The sequence below is a fragment of the Meles meles genome, chromosome 17, assembly GCF_922984935.1.
Source record: "Meles meles chromosome 17, mMelMel3.1 paternal haplotype, whole genome shotgun sequence".
NCBI classification, from domain to species: domain Eukaryota; kingdom Metazoa; phylum Chordata; class Mammalia; order Carnivora; family Mustelidae; genus Meles; species Meles meles.
This window is the reverse complement of record NC_060082.1, coordinates 50,898,476-50,920,349: the sequence shown is the minus strand read 5'-3', so window position 1 is coordinate 50,920,349 and position 21,874 is coordinate 50,898,476. Positions and strand designations below refer to the sequence as shown.

The following is a 21,874-nucleotide window of genomic DNA, read 5'->3' as shown; positions in this document are numbered from 1 at the left end:
CTGGACCCTGAAGTTCAGCCAGAGGGGAACATTTTGGATCTTCTCATGACTTTTCTGACCACACATTCAGTTTCTGGCATATGAATAGCATTCTTAATTCCCCAATATATGTGGGAGCTTTAAAAGCCCTTATTACCCTAGGTATACACTTCTTTCCCCAACTTTATGCTGTCTGATATCCCAACCTCATCTTTCCCCAACTTTGTGTTGTCTAATGTCCCAGCTGTTGTCCCAGTCTACTGTACCCAGTACTTGTGCCTATAAATGCTTTCAACAAATGTCACGTGGGATGCCTCTCAGCCCTAAAAATACTCCTAAATAGGGAAAAACAAAGGCTAGTCCTTATGCCAGTTCTTCAGGGAGCCAAGAGACAACTTCATTTCAAGAGGCAAACACATTCTTTGAAAATTAGATCCATATTGCTATCTCTGGCAATAGAAGCCTGAAGCAAGAATGTCGGTTGCTGTCATATGGCCGCCACTGATGTGGCATAATGAAGGAATGGGAGGTGGACAACTTAAAAATGTCACAACACTTTCTTAGCAGACTCAGCCTCTTCTTTCTTCACTAAGCCTTTCCCTGGTTATTATAAGTTCTTGATCAAGTTCAGAATTCTGTAAAACCCTGATTGTGACCATTTTGCCACATCTTTAGTTGTTTTTATAGAAGATGGATCCCTGGAGCACCCTACTTACCATTTTCTGTGATGCCATTCCCTATAGTACTTTTTAATCCATGAATTTAGTGTATTTCTCCACTTATTTAAGTTTTCTTTAATTTCTTTCAATAATGTTTTATGTTTTTCCATGTAATATTATTTTACGGCTTCCACTACATTTGTGTTTAGGTCTTTGATGTTTTCTGATACACTTGTAAATGGTATAATTTTTAAACTTTCATTTTTAAATTGTGTTTGGCATTTAAAAATATGTTGATTTTTACATATTGGTCTCCTCCTGCTTTCCTAAATTATAAATTCTAAAAATTTGTCTATAAATTTGTTTGATTTTTATACACACAATTGTGCCCTCTGCCAATAAAGAGTTTTATTTATTGTGCTAAGATATTTATACCTTTGATTTCTTTTCATTACCTCATTGGTCTTACTAGTTCCTCCGTTACCCTTTTAGATAGAAATGGTGTTGGCCAGCAGGGATGTCTATTATCACCACTGCTATTCAACACAGTACTAGAAGTCCTAGCCTTTGCAATCAGACAACAAAAAGAAATTAAATGCATCTAAATCAGTAAAGAAGAAGTCAAACTATCACTCTTTGCAGATGATATGATACTTTATGTGAAAACCCAAAGACTCCACTCCAAATCTGCTAGAACTTGTACAGGAATTCAGCAAAGTGTCAGGATATAAAATCAATGCACAGAAGTCAGTTGCATTTCTATTCACCAACAACAAGACAGAAGAAAGAAAAATTAAGGAGTCAATCCCATTTACAGTTGCACCCAAAGCTATAAAATACCTAGGAATAAACCTAACTAAAGGGGCAAAGAATCTGTACTCAGAAAACTATAAAGTACTCATGAAAGAATTGAGAAAGACACAAAGAAATGGAAAAATGTTCCATGCTCATGGATTGGAAGAACAAATATTATGAAAATGTCTATGCTACCTAAAGCAATCTATACATTTAATGCAATCCCTATCAAAATACCATCCTTTTTCTTTTTTCAAAGAAATGGAACAAATAATCCTAAAAATTATATGGAACCAGAAAAGACCTCGAATAGCCAAAGGAATATTGAAAAAGAAAGGAAAGTTGGTGGCATCACCATTCCAGACTTCAAGCTCTACTACAAAGCTGTCATCATCAAGACTGTATGGTACTGGCACAAAAACAGACACATAGCTCAATGGAAGAGAATAGAGAGCCCAGAAATAGCCCCTCAACTCTATGGTCAACTAATCTTCCGCAAAGCAGGAAAAAATGTACAATGGAAAAAAAGACAGTCTTTCCAACAAATGGTGTTGGGAAAATTGGACAGCCACATGCAGAAAAATGAAACTGGATCATTTCCGTACACCACACATGAAAATAGACTCAAAATGAATGAAGGACCTCAATGTGAGAAAGGAATCCATCAAAATCCTTGAAGAGAACACAGGCAGCAACCTCTTCCACCTCAGCTGCAGCAACTTCTTCCTAGGAATATTGCCAAAGGCAAGGGAAGCAAGGGCAAAAATGAACTACTGGGACTTTATCAAGATCAGAAGCTTTTGCACAACAAAGGAAACAGTTAACAAAACCAAAAGACAACTGACAGAATGGGAGAAGATATTTACTTGCAAACAACATATCAAATAAAGGGCTAGTATCCAAAATCTATAAAGAGCTTATCAAACTCAACACCCAAAGAATAATCTAATCAAGAAAATTTCTGCAAAAAAAGACATCCAGATGGCCAACAGACACATGAAAAAGTGCTCCACGTCACTCAGCATCAGGGAAATACAAATTAAAACCACAATGAAATACCACCTCACACCAGTCAGAATGGCTAAAATTAAGAAGTCAGGGAATGAGAGATGCTGGTGAGAATGTGAAGAAAGGGGAACCCTCCTATACTGTTGGTGGGAATGAAAGCTGGTGCAACCACTCTGGAAAACAGCAAGGAGGTTCCTCAAAAAGTTGAAAATAGAGCTACCCTATGACCCAGCAATCGCGCTACTGGGTATTTACCCTAAAGATACAAATGTAGTGATTCGAAGGGGCACATGCACCTGAATGTTTATAGCAGCAATGTCCACAATAGCCAATCTATGGAAAGAACCTAGATGTCCATCAACAGATGAATGGATAAAGAAGTGGTAGATATATACAGTGGAGTACTATGCAGCCATCCAAAGAAATGAAATCTTGCCATTTGCAACAACGTGGATGGAACTAGAGGGTATTATGCTTAGTGAAATAAGTCAGTCAGAGAAAGACAATTATCATATGATCTCCTCGATATGAGGAATTTGAGAGGCAACATGGGGGAGGGGGGAGGAAAATGAATAAATGAAATAAGATGGAATTGGTAGGGAGAAAAGCCATAAGAGACTTTAAATCTCACAAAACAAACTGAGGGTTGCCGGGGGGGAGGCGGGTAGGGAGAGAGTGGTTGCGTTATGGACATTGGGGAAGGTATGTGCTATGGTGAGTGCTGTGAAGTGTGTAAACTTGGCAATTCACATACCTATACCCCTGGGGCTAATAATACATTATATGTTAATTTAAAATTTTTTTTTAATTTTTAAAAAAGAAAGAAATAGTGTTGGCAAGCACACTTGTCTCAATCTCAAGGAGAGATTTAATTACAAACTTAATTTCTTTAAAATATGTGGGATTTTTCAGAGTTTCTATTTCTTCTTGTGTCATTTTAATATGTTGTATTTTCTACAAATTTGTTGATTTCATTTGAAATTTCAAATATTTTGCTAAGTCGTTTATGATACCCTCTTATAATTAATTATCTATCTCTAGGCATATAATTTTGGATGTAATATTCTATATCTGCAAGTAGATGTATTTAATTAAGCATGTTCAGATTTTCTATATCTTTTTTTAAGGTTTTATTTATTTATTTGAGAGAGAGAGAGAGAGCATGAGTGATGGGGATGGGCAGAAGGAGAGGGAGAAGCAGGCTTCCTGCTGAGCAGGAAGCCCAATGCTGGGCTCAATCTCAGGACCCTTGGATCATGACCTGAGCCAAAGGTAGACACTTAACCAACTAAGACACCCAGGCCCCAGATTTTCTATCTTTGATGGTAGTTTTAGAGTACATTTGTATCCATTATTGAAAGAGAAATTTTTACATTTCCCCTCTGGATTTTTACTTCTTTTTCTAAGACTTGCAGTTTTGGGGGCCCCTGGGTGGTTCAGTCAGTAAGCATCCAACTCTTCATTTCAGCTCAGGTCATGATCTCAGCATCATGTGATTGAGCTCCACTGGGCTCCGTGTTAGGCGAGAAGTCTGCTTAAGATCCTCTTTCCCTCTTCTTCTGCCCCTCCCTGCTCTCACTCTCTCTCTTTTTCTCTCTCTAAAATAAATAAATAATTCTTTTAAAAAAAACAACTTGCAGTTTTTCCTTTATATTATTTGAGGCTACATCTCTAAATACAAGCAAATTTGGAATCATTATAGCTTTATGGTAGAAAAATTCATGATTTCTGATAATGCTTCTTTATTGCTTACTTTGTCTAATATTATCTGATCTAATTAGATAACCAATTATATCTAATAGTCATCACTTTTCTTTCTGGCTTTCTTTGTTTGCTTGTTATATCCTTTTCCATTCTTTCATTTTTCAAATATCTCCTTTTATTTCTAAGGTGACCCTCTTTTAAGCAGAATCTCTCTTTTTTGGTATTTGCATTTTTGTTTAATCCAATTCTAATTTCTATGTTTTTATTTTGTTTTGTTGTAATTTTCTACAAACATATATGAGTATTAAAATGTGTAATTTTTTTTATCCAGGATTTATAAGTGTTTATACTGGAAGGTTTTTGAGTTTTATTTGTGTGGATTTTTTTATATCTAGTATTCCATCATCTGGTTTTATTTTTTGTCACCAATCAATTGCATTTACTTAGAACCTATATATATATATATATATATATATATATGGCTTTTCAGTCTTTTTTCTATGCTATCACTGTTAGTATTACCAAACCATATAAAAATTTTCTGTGGGAGTATATTCTATTTAATAAACATTTTAAGCCATTAACTATATAACTAGCACATGTTCCAATTTCTAGGGGTGAGATAAGTAATATATCATCCTTGCCCTTAATAAGTTGATAGTCTATATATTTTCTTATACAATATTCACCTCAAAGGGCTTTCCTAAGATACTGAGATCCCTGGAATCTATTATTCTTCAATAGTAATGTTTTAATATACTTTTTGAAATAATGTTTTTCATATGGTAATAGGGAACTAGACACCCACTCTAAATTGTATATGGTGTGATAGAATAGCTTTTAAGAAGCTTGCAGTGTGGGGCACCTGGGTGGCTCCATGGGTTAAGCCTCTGCCTTCGGCTCAGGTCATGATCCCAGGATCCTGGGATCCAGCCCCGCATTGGGATCTCTGCTTAGCGGGGAGGCTGCTTCCTCCTCTCTCTCTGCCTGCCTCTCTGCCTACTTGTGATCTCTCTGTGTCAAATAAATAAACAGAAGCTTTAAAAAGAAAAAAAAGAGAAGTTGGCAGTGGAAGCAGTGTTCTCAGAAGAGAGAATGATTTCAGTTAAAGGAAGGAGATAGAGGGAACACTTAACAAAGAGCTCCAGATTCTGTGAGAGTTTGCCCATTACAGAACAGGAGTTCCTGAGGGCAAGTGAAAGGGCATAGGTCGGGATAACAGAAGTGTCAGGCAGACTGAACGTCTTGTGGAATATGGTCCAGTCAATATGGCTGATTAGAGGAAGGATAGGTAACATTTGGTGTTAAAATGGGAAGAAATACATAGGCTTGGTCTTAGGAAGTCTTCTGAGGAAGGTGGTTTCTTGGCCTAATGACCAACACACTTAGATAAAACAATCTGGACTGAAGTCAGGTAAAAATTATCCCCAAGTCTCTTTTCAGCAGTCATGTCCTGAGATGCTGGGCAGTTGTGGGAACTGGTTTTTCCACATGCACTTGATGTCCAATAAATATCTTTTTTAATTTGTCCCTTCTTATTCTCTGGAATATTCTCTATAACATGGCGTTACCTAACTTTGTGATTTTTCATTAGATATTGCATTGGAAGTTGTCAGAGAACCAAATGTGTTTTCAACCTCACATAGGAAAATGTCCTTCTTCAGAAAGACTGGTGCAAGGAAGCCCTCGTTAAGACCCAGGTAAGACATAGGATCTGGTTACAGCAATATACTCCAGACACAAGTTCTCTTTAATCTCAACATGTTTAATGCTGGATTTATCTTTCTGTACATGGATTTTTTGCTTCTTTCCACATGTTGTACACATATGCAAGGCACACTTTGTTATTTATTTATTTTTAAGATTTTTATTTTAGTGAACATACAATGCAGTATTGGTTTCCGGAGTAGAAATCAGTGATTCATCACATACATACAACACCCAGTGCTCATCATAAATGCCTTCTTTAATACCCATCATCCATCTAGCCCATCCCCCACCCACCTCCCTCCATCAAACCTGGGGTTTTTGTTTTTTGTTGTTGTTTGTTTGTTTGTTTGTTTGTTTTTTAAGATTTTATTTATTGGGTGCCTGGGTGGCTCAGAGGGTTAAGCCTCTGCCTTCGGCTCAGGTCATGATCTCAGGGTCCTGGGATCCAGCCCTGCGTCAGGCTCTCTGCTCAGCAGGGAGCCTCCTTCTTCCTCTCTTTCTGCCTGCCTCTCTGCGTACTTGTGATCTCTGTCAAATAAATAAATAAAATCTTTTTTTCTAAATATTTTACTTATTTATTTGACTCTCTGCCTCTCTGCCTACTTGTAATCTTTCTCTGTGTGTCAAATAAATAAAATCTTTAGAAAAAAAAAGATTTTATTTATTTATTTGGCAGAGATCACAAGTAGGCAGAGAGGCAGGCAGAGAGAGAGAGGCGGAAGCAGGCTCCCAGCTGAGCAGAGAGCCGGATGCAGGGCTAAATCCCAGGACCCTGAGATCATGACCTGAGCCGAAGGCAGAGGCTTAACCCACTGAGCCACCCAGGCACCCCAAGCCTGTTTGTTCTCTATCATTAAGAGTCTCTTATGGTTTGTTTCCCTCTGTCCTTTTTTCTTTTCTCTCTTCCCATATGTCCATGTTTTCTTCTTAATTTCCATATATGAGTGATCATATGGCATTTGACTTTCTCTGACTTATTTCACTTAGCATAATATACTCTAGCTCCATCCATGTTATTGCAAATGGTGAAATCTCTTTTTTTGTTTTGTTTTGATGGCTGAGTAATAATCCACCATATATATATACGGTGGAGTACACACACACACACACACACACACACACACACACATCCCCCACATCTTTACCCTTCACCAGCTGATGAACATTTGGTCTCTCTCCATAGTTTGACTATTGCTGATAATGCTGCTATAAACATTGGGGTGCGTGTGCCCCTTTGACTCAGTATTTTTGTATCCTTTGGGTGAATACCTAGTACTACAATTGGTGGATCATAGAGTAGTTCTATTTTTAAGTTTTTGAGGAACCGCCATACTGTTCTCCAGAGTGACTGCACCAGTTTGCATTCCTACCAACAGTGCAAGAGTGTTCTGCTTTCTCTGCATCCTCACTAACACCTGTTGTTTCTTGTGTTAATTTTAGCCATTCTGACAGGTGTGAGGTGGTATCTCATTGCAGTTTGGATTTGTATTTCCCTGATGATGAGTGATGCTGAGCATCTTTCCATTTGTCTGTTAGCCATTGGATGTCTTTTTTTTTTTTTTTGGACATAACTTTTTTTAAAATTATTTATTTCTTTTCAGTGTAACAGAATTCATTGTTTATGCACCACACCCAGTGCTCCATGCAATATGTGCCCTCCGTAATACTCACCACCTGGCTCCCCCAACCTCCCACCCCCCCCCGCCCCTTCAAAACCCTCAGATTGTCTTCTTTAGAAAAGTATCTATTCATGTCTTCTGCCCATTTCCTAATGGATTATTTGGGGGGGAGGGTGTTGAGTTTGATAAGTTTTTATATATTTTGGATACTAACCCTTCATCAGATATGACATTTGCAAATATCTTTTTCCATTCTTTAAGCTACCTCTTATTTTTGTTGATTGTTTCCTTTGCTGTGCAGAAGTTTTTTATATTGTTGAAGTCCCAATAATTCATTTTTGCTTTTTTTTCCCTTGTCTCGGGCAACACATCTACTAAGATGTTGCTATGGCTGAGGTCAAAAAGGTTCCCGCCTGTGTTCTCTAGAAAAATTGATAGAGTCCTGTTTCACATTTAGGTCTTTCATCCATTTTGAATTTATCTTTGTGTGTGGCGTAAGAAAGTGGTCCAGTTTCATTCTTCTGCGTGTTGCTGTCCAGTTTTCCCAACACTATTTGTCAAAGAGACTTTTTTCTATTTAATAATCTTTCTTGCTTCATCGAATATTAGCTGACCATAGATTTGAGAGTCCATTTCTGGGTTCTTTATTCTGTTCCATTTGATCTATGTGTCTGTTTTTGTACCAGTACCATACTGTCTCAATGCCTCAAGATGCCTCCAGGTATGTTTTTCTTTTTCAGAATTGTTTTTGTTATTTGATGTCTTTTGTGGTTCCATACAAACTTTAGGATTGTTTGTTTTAGCTCTGTGAAAAATGTTGGTGGTATTTTGATAGGGATAGCATTAAATGTATAGATTGGTTTGGGTAGTATAGACATTTTAACAATGTCTGTTCTTTCAATCCATGAGCATGGAATGCTTTTCCATTTCTTTGTGTCCTCTTCAATTTCTTTCATAACTGATCTATAGTTTTCAGAGTATAGATCTTTTACTTCTTTAATTAGGTTTATTCCTAGGTATCTTATTGTTCTTGGTACAATTGCAAATGGGATCAATTCCTTGAATTCTTTTTCTACTGCTTCTCTATTGGTGTATAGAAATGCAACAGATTTCTGCACACTGATTTTATATCCTGCAATTTTGCTGAATTCATGTATTAGTTCTAGCAATTTTTTTGGTGGTCTTTTGGGTTTTCTACATAGAATATGATATTGTCTGTAAGTAGTGACAGTTTTACTTCTTCCTTACCAGTTTGGATGCCTTTTATTTCTTTTTGTTGTCTAATTGCTGAAGCTAACACTTCCAGTACTGTGTTAAATAGTAATGGTGAGAGTGGACATCCTTGTCTTGTTCCTGACCATAGAGGAAAGTTCTCAGTTTCCCCCCATTAAGAATTATATTAGCTATGGGTCTTTCATATATGGTCTTATGATGTTGAAGTATGTTCCCTTTATCTCTACTTTCTGAGGGTTTTAATCAAGAATGGATGCTGTATTTTGTCAAATGCTTTTTCTGAATCGATTGGCAGTACCATATGGTTCTTTTCCTTTCTTTTATTAATGTGATGTATCACATTGATTGATTTGTGAATACTGAACCACCCCTGAACCCAGAATAAATCTCACTTGATTGTGGTGAATAATTCTTTTAATATACTGTTGAATTAGATTTGGTGAGTATTTTTGCATCCATGTTCATCAGGAATATTGGCCTGTAATTCTCCTTTTTTAATGGGGTCCTTTTCTGGGAATCAAGGTAATACTGGCTTTGTAGAATGAGTTTGGAAGTTTTTCTGACTTTTTTTTTTAAGAGTTTGAGAAGAATAGGTATTAACTCTTCTTTAAAGTAATTCCCCTGGGAATCCACCTGGCCCAGGACTTTTGTTTATTAGGAAATTTTTTATTACTCATTCAATTTCTTTGCTGGTTATGGGTCTGTTCAAATTTCTTCCTTTTTCAGTTTTGGTAGTTTTTAGGTTTCTAGGAATTTGTCATTTCTTCCAAGTTGCCCAGTTTGTTGGCATATAATTTTTCATAGTATTCTCTTATAATTGTTTATATTTCTGTGGTATTTGTTGTGATGTCTCCTCTTTCATTCATGATTTTATCTATTTGGGTCTATTTTCTTTTCTTTTTGATAGGTCTGGCTAGGAGTTTGTGAGTTTTACTAATTCTTTTGAAGAACCAGGTTGAGTTTTTTTAATCCATTCCACCGGGTTTTTGTTTGTTTGTTTCTATATTGTTTATCACTGTTCTAATCTTTTATTTCCCTTGTTCTGATGGTTTTAGGGTTTATTTGCTGTTCCTTTTCTAACTCATTTAAGTGTGAAGTTAGGATGCACACTGGAGACTTTTCTTGCTTCTTGACATAGGCCCAGTATGTTTTCTGTCTTCTCAACTTGACTATGATTCTCTAGTAGACCATGCCATCCATTCAATAATTCATTTTTTATTCAGTAATTATCTATTAATTACTAGGTATATGAAAAGTCCTTGAAGATAAAGTTATAGTAACACATACAAATTTGGTAGTCAAAATCATTGGAAGAATATTTTGCATAGACAAAGCTTTCTGAAGTATGCTTTCAGTTATTGATAACATTCATTGAGCGTGGTAAGTCCTCTAACTCTTCTAAATACTCTAGAGAGACCTCCCTTCCCTTCAAGGAACTGAAATTATTCTCTGAACATCAATCATTTATTCCTTTTGCTCTTCCAATTTGTACCACTTACCACTCTCTATTATGTTTCCAGAAATACCTATTTTCCAATATTGTTGAGTGTAACTATCACAGAAGTCATATAGTCCAGTTTCATATCTACCGTTAAGACCAAAAGAGAATGGCCCAGGGATACCATAGTTGTAATTCTCTTAAACTTTGTCCTAGCCCTCATTCAATATAATAAACAATTATTGGCCATATATTGTGTCCCAGACACTAACATTACAAAAAATAAAATATAATCCTTGCCTTTAATCTAATCGAGAATTAAATAAAATACAAGGCTAACCTTATAATGTTACAACAAAATATTGACTAATTACTATAAGAGCATAGGAAGGAGAAGGACATTTTGAGTGAGTATTAGGAAAAGTTAGAGTATCAGAAGAGGCTCCAAACTACATGTACAAACTCTTGTGCATGTTCAAAGAAAAGCGAGTATTTTGGGGGTAGGGCTAAATCTTCTAAGTTAAAGAAATGACACCAACATATAAACTCACAAATATAAAAGTACTTAAAAACAGCCCAGTGATGTTAAGCATAGAATGCATGAGGTAAAGGGACATAAAGCATAAGATTAGAAAGCCAGAATGAGACCAAATAATAGAAAGAAGGTCTTGAATGAATTATTAAGGAATTTGTATTGTTTAACTGGAAATGATAATTCCTTGGCATTTGTTAGAACAGGAGTACCAGAAAAGCCTGTTATATAGATTTAAAAAACATTACCCTGGGGCACCTGGGTGGCTCAGTTGGTTAAGCAACTGCCTTCAGCTCGGGTAATGATCCTGGAGTCCCAGGGTCGAGTTCCACATCGGGCTCCCAGCTCCATGGGGAGTCTGCTTCTCCCTCTGACCTTCTCCCCTCTCATGCTCTCTCTTGTTCTCTCTCTCAAGTAAATAAAGAAATTCTTTAAAAACAACAACAACAACAAAAATTACCCTGGCAGAAATAATAAGGATATATAAGAAGTCTGAGAATCAGAGACTGAAAACAGAAATAATAGTTAGAAGTTCACTACAGTTGTTCAGACAAGTGATATTAAAAGTTTGAATTAAACAGTGGGAGTAGAAATGTAAGGGAAGATAAAGATTCTAAAATGACTGAAGAGGAAGAATCAGATTTATGGAATGGTGGAGTAAGAACATCACAAATAGTTTCCCCATAAAAGCCGTTATAAACCTGAACAAACCTTTCAAAAGAATTCAGAAAATTAATTTTATTAATAAATTAATTAATAAACTATTTTATCTAAAATGTCAGTTTTAAAGAACAACAACAAAAAATTATGAGACATACCCCCCCCACCTCCCAAGGAAAACACACAGGAAAGTATGGTTCATACACAGAAGTAAAAAAGCGGTCAATAGAAGCTGTCTCTGAGGTGATTTAGATATTGGACTTACCAAAGTCTTCTAGGCAATATATTTCATGAAATAAAGGAAACCATGTTTAAAGAATTAAAGGAAAGTCTAAGGATAATAACTCATCAAATAGAAAATATTAATAAGGTAGAAATTGTAAAATAAAACCAAATAAAAATGTGGAGTTGAGAAGTACAATAACTGAAAAGAAAAACTCACTAGAGAAAATCAACAGCAGACTTGGCAGAAGAAGCAGTGAACTTGAAAATAGCTCGATATACATTATCCAGTCTGAAGAAAAAAGAATAAACATAAACAGAACCTCAGAGATCTGAGAAATTCCAGTAAGCATACCAACATGCAAATAAGGGAAATCCCAGAAAAAGAGGAAAGAGAGAGAAAGAGGCAGAAAATTTTTGTATATATAATGGTTGAATATTTTCCAAATTTTATTACAGCCCTAATTAAGACACACAAAAAGCTTCATGAACTACAAGTAGGAAAAACTCAAAGGATCCACATCTAGACATATCATAGTCAAAATGTTGAATGACAAAGAGAAAAATCTTAAATGCTACAAGAGAAGAATGACTTATATTCAAGGGAACTACAAAAAGATTAAAGTTTACTTGTCATCAGAAACAATGGAGACCAAAGTTGGGATGATACATTCAAACTACATAAAAGTAGAAGGAAGTAAATAATAAATATCAGAGTGGAAGACAACAAATGTAGACAAAAAAAATAGAAAAAAAAATCAAGGCACAAATAGGTTTTTTGTGGAGACTAAAAAAAAAAAAGAAAAGAAAAGAAAAAAAAGAAATGATAAACCATTAGCTATAGTGGCCAAGGGGGAAAAAAAATGAGATGACACAGATCCCCAAAATCTGGACTGAAAGAAAACATAATCACTGACTCTATAGAAATTATTAAGATTTTCAAGAAATGCAAGGAATAAATTAGACCACTTTGATGAAATTAACAAATTTCTAGAAATACCCAAGTTTCTGAAACTGACTCAAGAAGCAGAAAATGCAAATAAATCTATAACAAGAGAAAAAATTAAATTAGTAACTTAAAATATTCTCACAGAGAAAAGTCTAGATACAGATGGCTTCACTGGCAAAATCTATGCAGTAGTTAAATGACAAATAATACCAATAATAGTCCATGAACTCTTTGAGAAGATAAAGATAAGGAACACTTGCTAAATTATTCTATGAGGCCAAAAAAGTATTATCCTGATCCCAAAGTCAAATAAAGATATCATGAGACATGAAAGTTACAGACCAATTTCCCTCTCAAATCTTGATATAAAAATATTCAATAAAACAATAGATATAAAAAATATTATACAACATGACCAAGTGGGATTTATCCTGGGAATGCACAGTTGCTCTAACATCCAAAGATCAATTAATACAGTATGCCATATTGATCAAATAAAGGGGAAAACTCCACATGATTATCCCAATTGGTGAATGAAAGCATTTTATAAAATCCATCACCCGTTCATGATACAAATTCTCAATAAAATTAAAATAGAAGTGTACCATCTTATTCAAATAAAGCTCATCTATTAAAAAAAAAAACTTAGGGCTAACATCATACTTAATGAAATAAGTATATAAAAGAGAAGGATAAGTTGGACAACATGTGGATGTATGTATAGAGGCTTAAATAATAAGTATGACAAAGATGAGGCTGAATGGACAGTTGAAATTTTGAAGTGGAGGTCATGAGAACTACAGATATGGTATCAATGAAAATCAAAATGAAATAAATGAAAACTTTTTTCAAATGATTTTTTGTTTCAAATGAAACATTTGAATGATGTTTCATTTGAATGAAAAATGAAAATTTGTTTCAAATGAAACAAAATGAAATGAAATGAAAACACCATTTCCTCATATCAATGAAAACTGAAAGCCTAGAAAATACAGACATTACCCAGAGAGGGGGAAAATCATAAAGCAAAAGTAAAGAGGATTAAGGACAAAATATTAGGAGTATCTATATTTAAGGAAATGTGAAATAATAAGTCAAGCATAGAAATTTAGAAATATTAATCAATAACAACTGATCACTCATGCTCTGCCTCATTGAAATGAGCGCCAATTAGAGGTTGCTTTGAATCAACAATGTAAAAAAAAATTATCTACTTTAAAATACCTCTCCTCCTCTTCTATTGGGATCATCAAATGATTGGACCGAGCTTAGGGTAGATATATAAAAGTTTAAATTTATCTCCAAGGAGATAGGCATAGTAACCGATTTATTGACTCCACTTTTCACATATGGCTGGAGTCTGGGAGATGTCCCTCCCCACTCCTTAACTGGAGCAGAATCTCGGGCTACCATCCTTTTCTCTTCACCAATGATGCTTTCTTATTTTCCAGAAACTTAACAGAAGTCCTCCTAAATACACGCCACTTGGAGTTCTTCAGAGAGTTCCTCAAAGAACGGAAGGCTGAAAGCCCCTTGCAATTCCTGGTGGCCATACATAAGATCAGTATTGAGACAAACGAAACAATGTACAAGTCTCTCTTTGAAAATATAATCAAGACTTACTTCCATGGCAAAAACTCTGCTGGTATACATCCTCTTCTCCTGATCGTGCTCCCTTCTTCCTTTAATATGTTAGGGGCAGAGTTTGCAGAGAAGCTGTCTCAAGTGAGCCTCCTGAAAGAGCAGAACAGAGCAGTGGCCGCATGGGCAGTCCTGAGGCAAAGATTAAGAGGGACAGTAAAAGCAGAGAGCAACAAAAATAAATCTGAAGTAAATACCACTGCAAGAAGCCAAGTGCAAGACACTCGTACTTGAATGTGAAATAGAACCTCTCATTTAACTCTATTTGGCACATAAAATAGGATCTTATTTCATCTCGATAAGATAGGAAAGAATAGCTCCATTTTACTACTGAGGACGATGAAACACAGAAAACTTGAATTCAAACTCAAGTGATTTTACCTTTAAATCAACTAGACAGTAATTTAGATACAAAAGGAAGAGTCAGCCGTCTGTAAAGTTGGAGGGCTTGCCCACTGTAGATTGTAGAGAGAGTTGTCTTGGGAACAAATGTCTCCCTGAAAATATTTGTTTCGTAAATTTTGTTAACTTGCCTGTGGAGGGAGGGCGATCTAACCCACGTAAAGTCATCTTGGCCAAAAACAGAAGTTGCAGATAAAGTGTTGACCTATGATTCTAGAGGGAAAAAAGGGAGGTAAGCATAATCCCTTCCTCGAAGTTAACAAATCTATAGCAAAGCAATGAAGATTTTGCCACAAAATGAACAAACAGGTGTGTGTGTGTGTGTGTGTGTGTTTCCTTGTGATAACCAAGACAAGGTTATACGTTTTATGAGAGTAAAAAAAGATGTAAATCTGGTAAATGTTTACTTATAAGAAATATTTACTTGTTGATTCTCGGGAAGAAGACAAAGATGAGTTTGCGGATCTTGTCCTTGATAATCTTGTCCTTATTAATGAACACAGTAGTCTCTGGACACCTGAGAATCATAGCGCCCTCATGATACTTATTTGTAATCTTGGATTCCCTCCCCATCTGCCCCAACAATTTAACTTTAATCCTTTACTGTTCTGCTCTCTTCCTAAACCAAACACTTAACTAACTGCAGAAATGAGTCTTTTAAATATTTCCTTCCTCTGAAGCACTTATTTTTGAATTTGAAGGGAAGTATTTGCTCTACAATTATGCTTTTGAGATTTTCAAATTGTGGAGAGCTCACAGTCTGACCAGATTAAGAATAAGGAACTGGGATGAAAAACACACCAGGTACCTCAAAAAAGGTAGACAAGTTGGTGACTTTTTTCTCTCTCGTGGCATTTTTTTTAGAAGAAATACTGCAGTGTGACGCCCCTATTGTCAAAGACATCTCTCGAATGCGTCATGTCAGCACAACCACACTGTTAATGGTACAGGGCTTTGTCATGAAATCTCTGGAAGAGAAGTGGTGAGTATTGCTAGGTGAAGGCGATAATTCTTTCTGGAGCTGCTCATTGGCTTCTGAAAGCCGTAGTACTCAAGGAGTCTCAAAGTTGCTCGTACAGTTCACTGCCCGAGCTCCCTACAAGAGAAAAATCAAATTTCTCTTGAATCCTCTGCCTACATACCTGTGCACACACACACTTTATTTCATTTACCTGAACAAGGAACAATACAGTATTGATCAGGAAGGATAGGCTGACATTAGCAAAGGACCGAAGTGGTAAGAAGAGTCCTTGGGAGTGTCCCACCGTTTCCCAGTTCCCACTTTGACTTCCTCCAAAAGCTGAGGTAGGTTTGCCTTGACCGTTACCTTTTTTGTACCAGGTGTTCGCCTTCTTGATGTTCTTGGTCTCCTTCTGGCAGGTTTAAAGATTACCAAGAGCTGTTCCCACCTTATCCTGAAGGGCATGTTGAAGTACAAACTTCTAAGAAGCCCTCAAAGACCGCACCTCACCTACAAGACTCCCAGGTCAGTGAGGAAGGCAGTGAAGACCACACAGCGCGGGCAAAAGGGAAATCTTATGCTTTGTCAACGTGCAAAAGACTTCCTGTTAGCTTATTTATTCACCCAAACAACGACTCTTTGGATATGTTTTTTTTTTTTTTTTAATTTATTTGACAGAGATCACAAGTAGGCAGAGAGGCAGGCAGAGAGAGAGGAGGAAGCAGGCTCTCCGAGGAGCAGAGAGCCCGATGCGGGGCTCGATCCCAGGACCCTGGGATCATGACCTGAGCCAAAGGCAGAGGCTTTAACCCACTGAGCCACCCAGGCTCCCCTGGATATGTTTCTTAATTCACGTTTTACAATGAAGGACCCTGAGGCTGAGAGAAATTGTTACAGTGGGAATTTGAGGAAAAATCCTTGCTTTCACTCTGTGACTAGAACAAGTTACGCAAAAGACATAGGGATCAGATACATGGAAATCAAAATGTGAGGGTTTTTTTTTTTTTTTAACTGCTAAAAGCTGGTTTGAAGGACATGGATTGGCCATTGCCCAATGGGTTTAATAATCCTCTCTGCACCCAAATTAAACTTAGTCGCATGTGCAGCCACTGGCATAACTTGGCATAAGAGCTTGGGCCTTCTGGGTGAACCCCTTATTGAATGACAAACCCCTTATGGATACCTGACATTTCTACAGTATCCTGCAAACAAGCAACTCCCAAAGAGAGAATGCAGAGGGCTGAGAACAGAACATGCCCATTTTCTTCTTCCAAACTCACCAATTATTTAGCTCATTCTTTCTCTATGCCAGCAGTGAAAAAAAAGGGGGGGGGAAGGGGGTTGGGAGAAAGAAGAGACAGGATTTTTTTTCCAGTTTACATAAAAGCATTTTAATGGACAGTATACAATTTTGCAAAATATAGTTTTGCAGGAAAATGGCAATAATTAAATATTGTCTTTAAAAATAATTAAATATTATTTTTACAAAGAAGTTTCATCAGTAAATTCCAGTGTACTTCTGACGCCTGTCAACCAAGACTCGTGCTCCCCCAGACAGGAATGTTGTTCAGGAAACTATCTTCATATGATTTGAGGAAAAAAATACATGCTCCATTTTTAAATAATCACTTGCTCATTGTGCTGTAGAGTTGGTCAGTATCCGAAAAATGTGAGCCCAGCTCTGACTCCAAAAATCTTGCTAAGATATTTCTGAAAACAGACACGGACTATGCCCATATGAAAATGTCTACTCCCTCTTTTCTCTTTTTTTTTCCTCCATACATAAGTCAACTCTGTGTCAGGGTACCATGAATGCTCATGTAGGACATTGAAAGGAATATCGTACCCAGAACCAGACTTCATTCTAATTTCAGGTCTTCCAGTTGCTCTTAGATAAGAAAAGATAAAAATAAACTGACACATACTTCGTGCCTACTTTGTACCAAGCACCACATTCGAGTTTAAATACATAATCACTAACCCTCACCCCAATCCTGAAGGCTATTGTTTCTCTCTTATACATGGAGACACTGAGACACAGATTAAGTAAATTGACCCAAATTACACAATCAGAGAAAAGCTAGGCTCCAGACTCCACGTTTCTGAACCCAGACCCAGTGATTTTTGTATTTTGCTACTGGCTCTCTAAATTCATGCTTGCCTTGAAGATCCCCCTTTGTGGAATGAGACAACTGATCTAGTTGATCAATAAGATTCTTTCTGACTCCAAGTATCAATTTGTCAAGGGGTAAATGAATTACAGAATGGTCACTGGGCATTAAGAAACAGATAATGAACTTATAAAATGCATTTGGGGCTGTGTGTGGGGGGGGTATGCATGTACATGTAATTACACTTTTCTCTTTTTAATGACTAGAAATGATTTTATTCATTTCCTTATTTCTTCAACATTTCAAATTTTCCTGAGCCAATACTCCCTTCTTGTGAGTTAGGCGTATCTCCGACCCCTCTTTCTTCCTATGTTTAGCACTCGCAGTCTCTCCTAATCATGTCATCTCAAGTCTTACTGTTGAAAGACTATGGTAGAAGGAGCATTGCCAGTGGCTCCGTGCCTCTGTAAAGCCAGAATCTTCTGCCCATTAGCCACTTAATTTGGAGAAGGTTTACGATTCTGTTTTTCCTCACCCTTAAATTGGAGTTTAAGATTATTCCTTACAAAGGAGGTATTGTGAGGACTAAATATAATGAATGTCAAGTTTCTGGCACATAGGAGACTTTCAGCGAACAGCAGCTACACTTACGAATATGGCGTACCCCTCTCTCTTCCCCCAGGGGAGAGGCTGGCGGAAAATGATTGGCTTTATTAAGAGCTTTTGCAAGTACCGCAGATTTATGTCTGATCCCCATAAGCGCCGGGAATTTGAAGACTATCTTCACCTAGAAGTACAAAATAACAAGGAAAGTAAGTCACCTCTCTATTTACTGTTTCTCCTGTTGATATTTCAGACACAGGGGTCAGCCCTGATAAAAGGCTGCAGAGCTCTCACTTTGTGTCTTGCCTGTGTTAGCCTGGGGTTCCGCAGGGACAGCAGGTCCTGGGTGCAAAGCCAAGCTCAGGCCTGCCTAGAGAGGATGTGAGTCCAGTGGCTTCTGCTCCCAGAGCCAGCAAGGGTGGAAAATGACCAAAGTGCAGCAAGATCTGACATTTCACAAAACTGTTGTCCATGGGATAGATTTATTCAACTACTTCATTTCTTAGCTCATTCGTTCATTCACCACACTTTCTGAGAACCCACTCCGTGGCAGGAACTTCGCCAGGTGCTGGGGATGCAGTGGTAAACATGCAGGATAGGACATGTCTTCGTGGCATTTACATTTTGAGGGCAAGACAGAAAGTAAGAGCCACAGATGTTGGAGCCAAATATCCTGGGTTTGAATATGCCTGGAGGGCCTTGTGGAAGTGATTTGACACCTCAGTTTTTTCATCTGTAGAATGGTAATAATAATGGTGCTTAACGCCTAGATTGTTGGGAGGATTAGATGAGTTAATACATACAAAGTGTCTTTACCCATTACTATAAAAGGGTTAGCCAGTGTTACTGCTGTTATCATACGGTGAGTAATCCCAGTGATAACTGTAGGGAGACCCTAGCTAGTCAGGGAGGAGGATCAGGGAAAATTGCTAGAAAATGACAAATTCTTCCCAAATGACAAGTTAAGCAGGCAAAATAGGTGGGGAGCAATTTCAAGGTCTACATAGAATCCTAAAATAAGAAAGAGCACGGCTTATTGCAGGAACTGCAATCAGGCCAGTTGGACTGGAGATTAATGATTATGATTAATTAATTAAGATTAATGAGATGGCCAAAGTGCCTGAGATCATGAAAATCTCATCTCTCTCTTTTTTTAGTTTTTAAAATTTAAATTCAATGAATTAACATAGTATATTATTAGTTTCAGAGGTAGAGTTTAGTGATTCATCAGTTGCATGTAACACCTGCTGTTACATGAACATCATGTAACATGATGTAACATCATGTAACATGACGGGCTCATTCCTTCAAGGGCCCTCCTTAATGTCTATCGCCCTCATCTCTCTTGTTGACTTTTGAGTTGTTTTAATTGTCGGTATGACAAATAATGCTGCAAAACGCACATATTTAGCAATCGTGTATTTCTATGAGATTAATTCCTTAAAATGGGAGAAATGGGTAAATGGTTAAAAATAGTTAAAACTTAAAAACATTACACTAATTAAACTCTCACCAACAGTATAAATAAGTGCCATGTTGTCACCAACCTCTGGAATATTAGGCACTTTTTAAAAACTGATGATCCAAGGGCACCTGGGTGGCTCAGTGGGTTAAGGCTCTGCCTTCAGATCAGGTCATGATCTCAGGGTCCTGGGATCAAGCCTCACATTGGGCTCTCTGCTCATTGGGGAGCCTGCTTCCTCCTCTCTCTTTGCCTGCCTCTCTGCCTACTTGTGACCTCTGTCTAAAAAACAAAACAAAACAAAAATCTGACGATCCAGTAAATGAAAACAAACGTGCCATTCTTATGTAATTTTTTTTAGTAATTGAGTACCTTTATTTGTTGGTCATTTGCAGTCCTTTTTGAATTGTTTGCGTCTCTTGTCTATTTTTCTATTGGAATTTTAATTTTAATATTATGTTATTTTCTAATTTGCAAAAGTTTTTGTATGTATGTTTTAGGAACTGCTTCACAAACATTTAGGGTTTTTGAATAGTTCTAGCTCTTTTGTTTCTTCTTTTAAATAAAATTAGTTCAAACCTTTGTGCCCCAGAATGGTTAAAAAGTCCAATTTCACCCTACTTCAACTTCCCACATCCTGAGCTTTGTATAAGATAGCCCAAGAAGAATGCTTCTGTAGCCCAGTGGGGATCTATCTGCCAGTGCTCTGTTTTCTAACATTATCACTTAGACTTTTCTGGGATTGTTATGTCCTTCAATCAATTGACCCATTTGTCATTACAAAAAAATATTTCTATCCTTGGTAATATTCTTTCCTCTGAAATCTACTTTGTCTGATATTAAGATAGTCACTCCAGCTTTCTTTTTATTGGTGTTAGCATGTATTATCTTTTTCATTTCCTTTACTTAAAATCTATTTATGTCCTAGAGTTAAAGTATTCTTATAGCTAGCATAGAGTTGGGTCTTGCTTTAAAAAAAATAATACAACCTGACAATCTCTACCCAATTGAGAGTCAGCTGTTAAATATTCGGGACATGGGGCACCTGGGTGGCTCAGTGGGTTAAGCCTCTGCCTTTGCCTCAGGTCATGATCTCAGGGTCCAGGGATTCAGACCCGCATCAGGCTCCCTTCTCGGCGGGGAGCCTGCTTCCCCCTCTCTCTCTGCCTGCCTCTCTGCCTACTTGTGATCTTTGTCTGTCAAATAAATAAATAAAATCTTTTAAAAATAAATAAATAAATATTCGGGACATTTTGTGAACCATCAATAGCTGAAACCAACTACGGTGGAAGTATTGATTATAGAAATCAGCAAAGACCACCAAAGCAGCTCTCCCTCTCCCCTACCAGAGCTGGTTTACAAGTATATCACTGCTCCCAGATTTCTTGAGTGGGTTTAGCATACTCTTTTCCTAAAATCCCTGGCCATCATCCCAACTTCCACTACTATTCAAACTTTGTTTTCCCCTTTGAACTCAAGTCTAAGAGATAAAGAGAGATTGTAAGATAGGAAGGAGGAGGCTTTGCTTTATTTGGTGCTGTAACCCTAGGACCTAGCACAGGGTCTGGGAATTAAGAGGTGCTAGCTGTTTATCCAGTGTTGTAGTACCCTCCCGTTCTATATGTAACACTTCTCCAAAAGGAATCCCACTTACACCATAGGAAGCACCATACCGCATCAACGATTCCTGAACAGATATCCAGAATAACGGATTTTATAGGAAGAATTGTGAATTCTAGAGCTGGATTAGACAATTTTCTTAAATCCAGCCAGGCATTTAACCAGGGTCTGCTTGCCAGATACAGTCCAAAACTGTTGTCTTCTCAGTCCTAAATCCCTATGAATGGATTTCTTTGTGGATATCCTACTCAAGAAACTTTCTAAGATAAATGTCTTGTTTTTCTAGACACAATCCAAACCTTCTTGAATCTTTTATATTCTTCTTTACTCATTTATGTCTGTTTTCTACTCTAGCACCCTACTCTCTGTTCCATTAAACTTCTTTACTCTTGATGTGTTGACTTTTTTGTTGTGCTGCTTTCCCAGTTTCCTTCTAAAGTACTTCCTTGATAAACCTAGAATAAGCATCATCAGAACCACAGACTCCGGGGTGCCTGGGTGGCTCAGTGGGTTAAGCAACTGCCTCTGACTGAGGTCATGATCCTGGAGTCTCAGAATCAAGTCCC

At 37.2% G+C, this 21,874-nt stretch overlaps 1 protein-coding gene across 1 annotated transcript in view; it reads left to right on the top strand.

The window, feature by feature from the left end:
• RGSL1 (regulator of G protein signaling like 1) overlaps positions 1-21,874 on the top strand; it is a 78,737-nt gene that overhangs the window by 46,695 nt on the left and 10,168 nt on the right. The window contains exons 11-15 of the mRNA XM_045983529.1: positions 5,740-5,845; positions 13,960-14,153; positions 15,416-15,533; positions 15,932-16,037; positions 18,306-18,435. Coding sequence (XP_045839485.1) covers positions 5,740-5,845; positions 13,960-14,153; positions 15,416-15,533; positions 15,932-16,037; positions 18,306-18,435 — 654 coding nt within the window. The remainder of the gene's footprint in view (positions 1-5,739; positions 5,846-13,959; positions 14,154-15,415; positions 15,534-15,931; positions 16,038-18,305; positions 18,436-21,874) is intronic.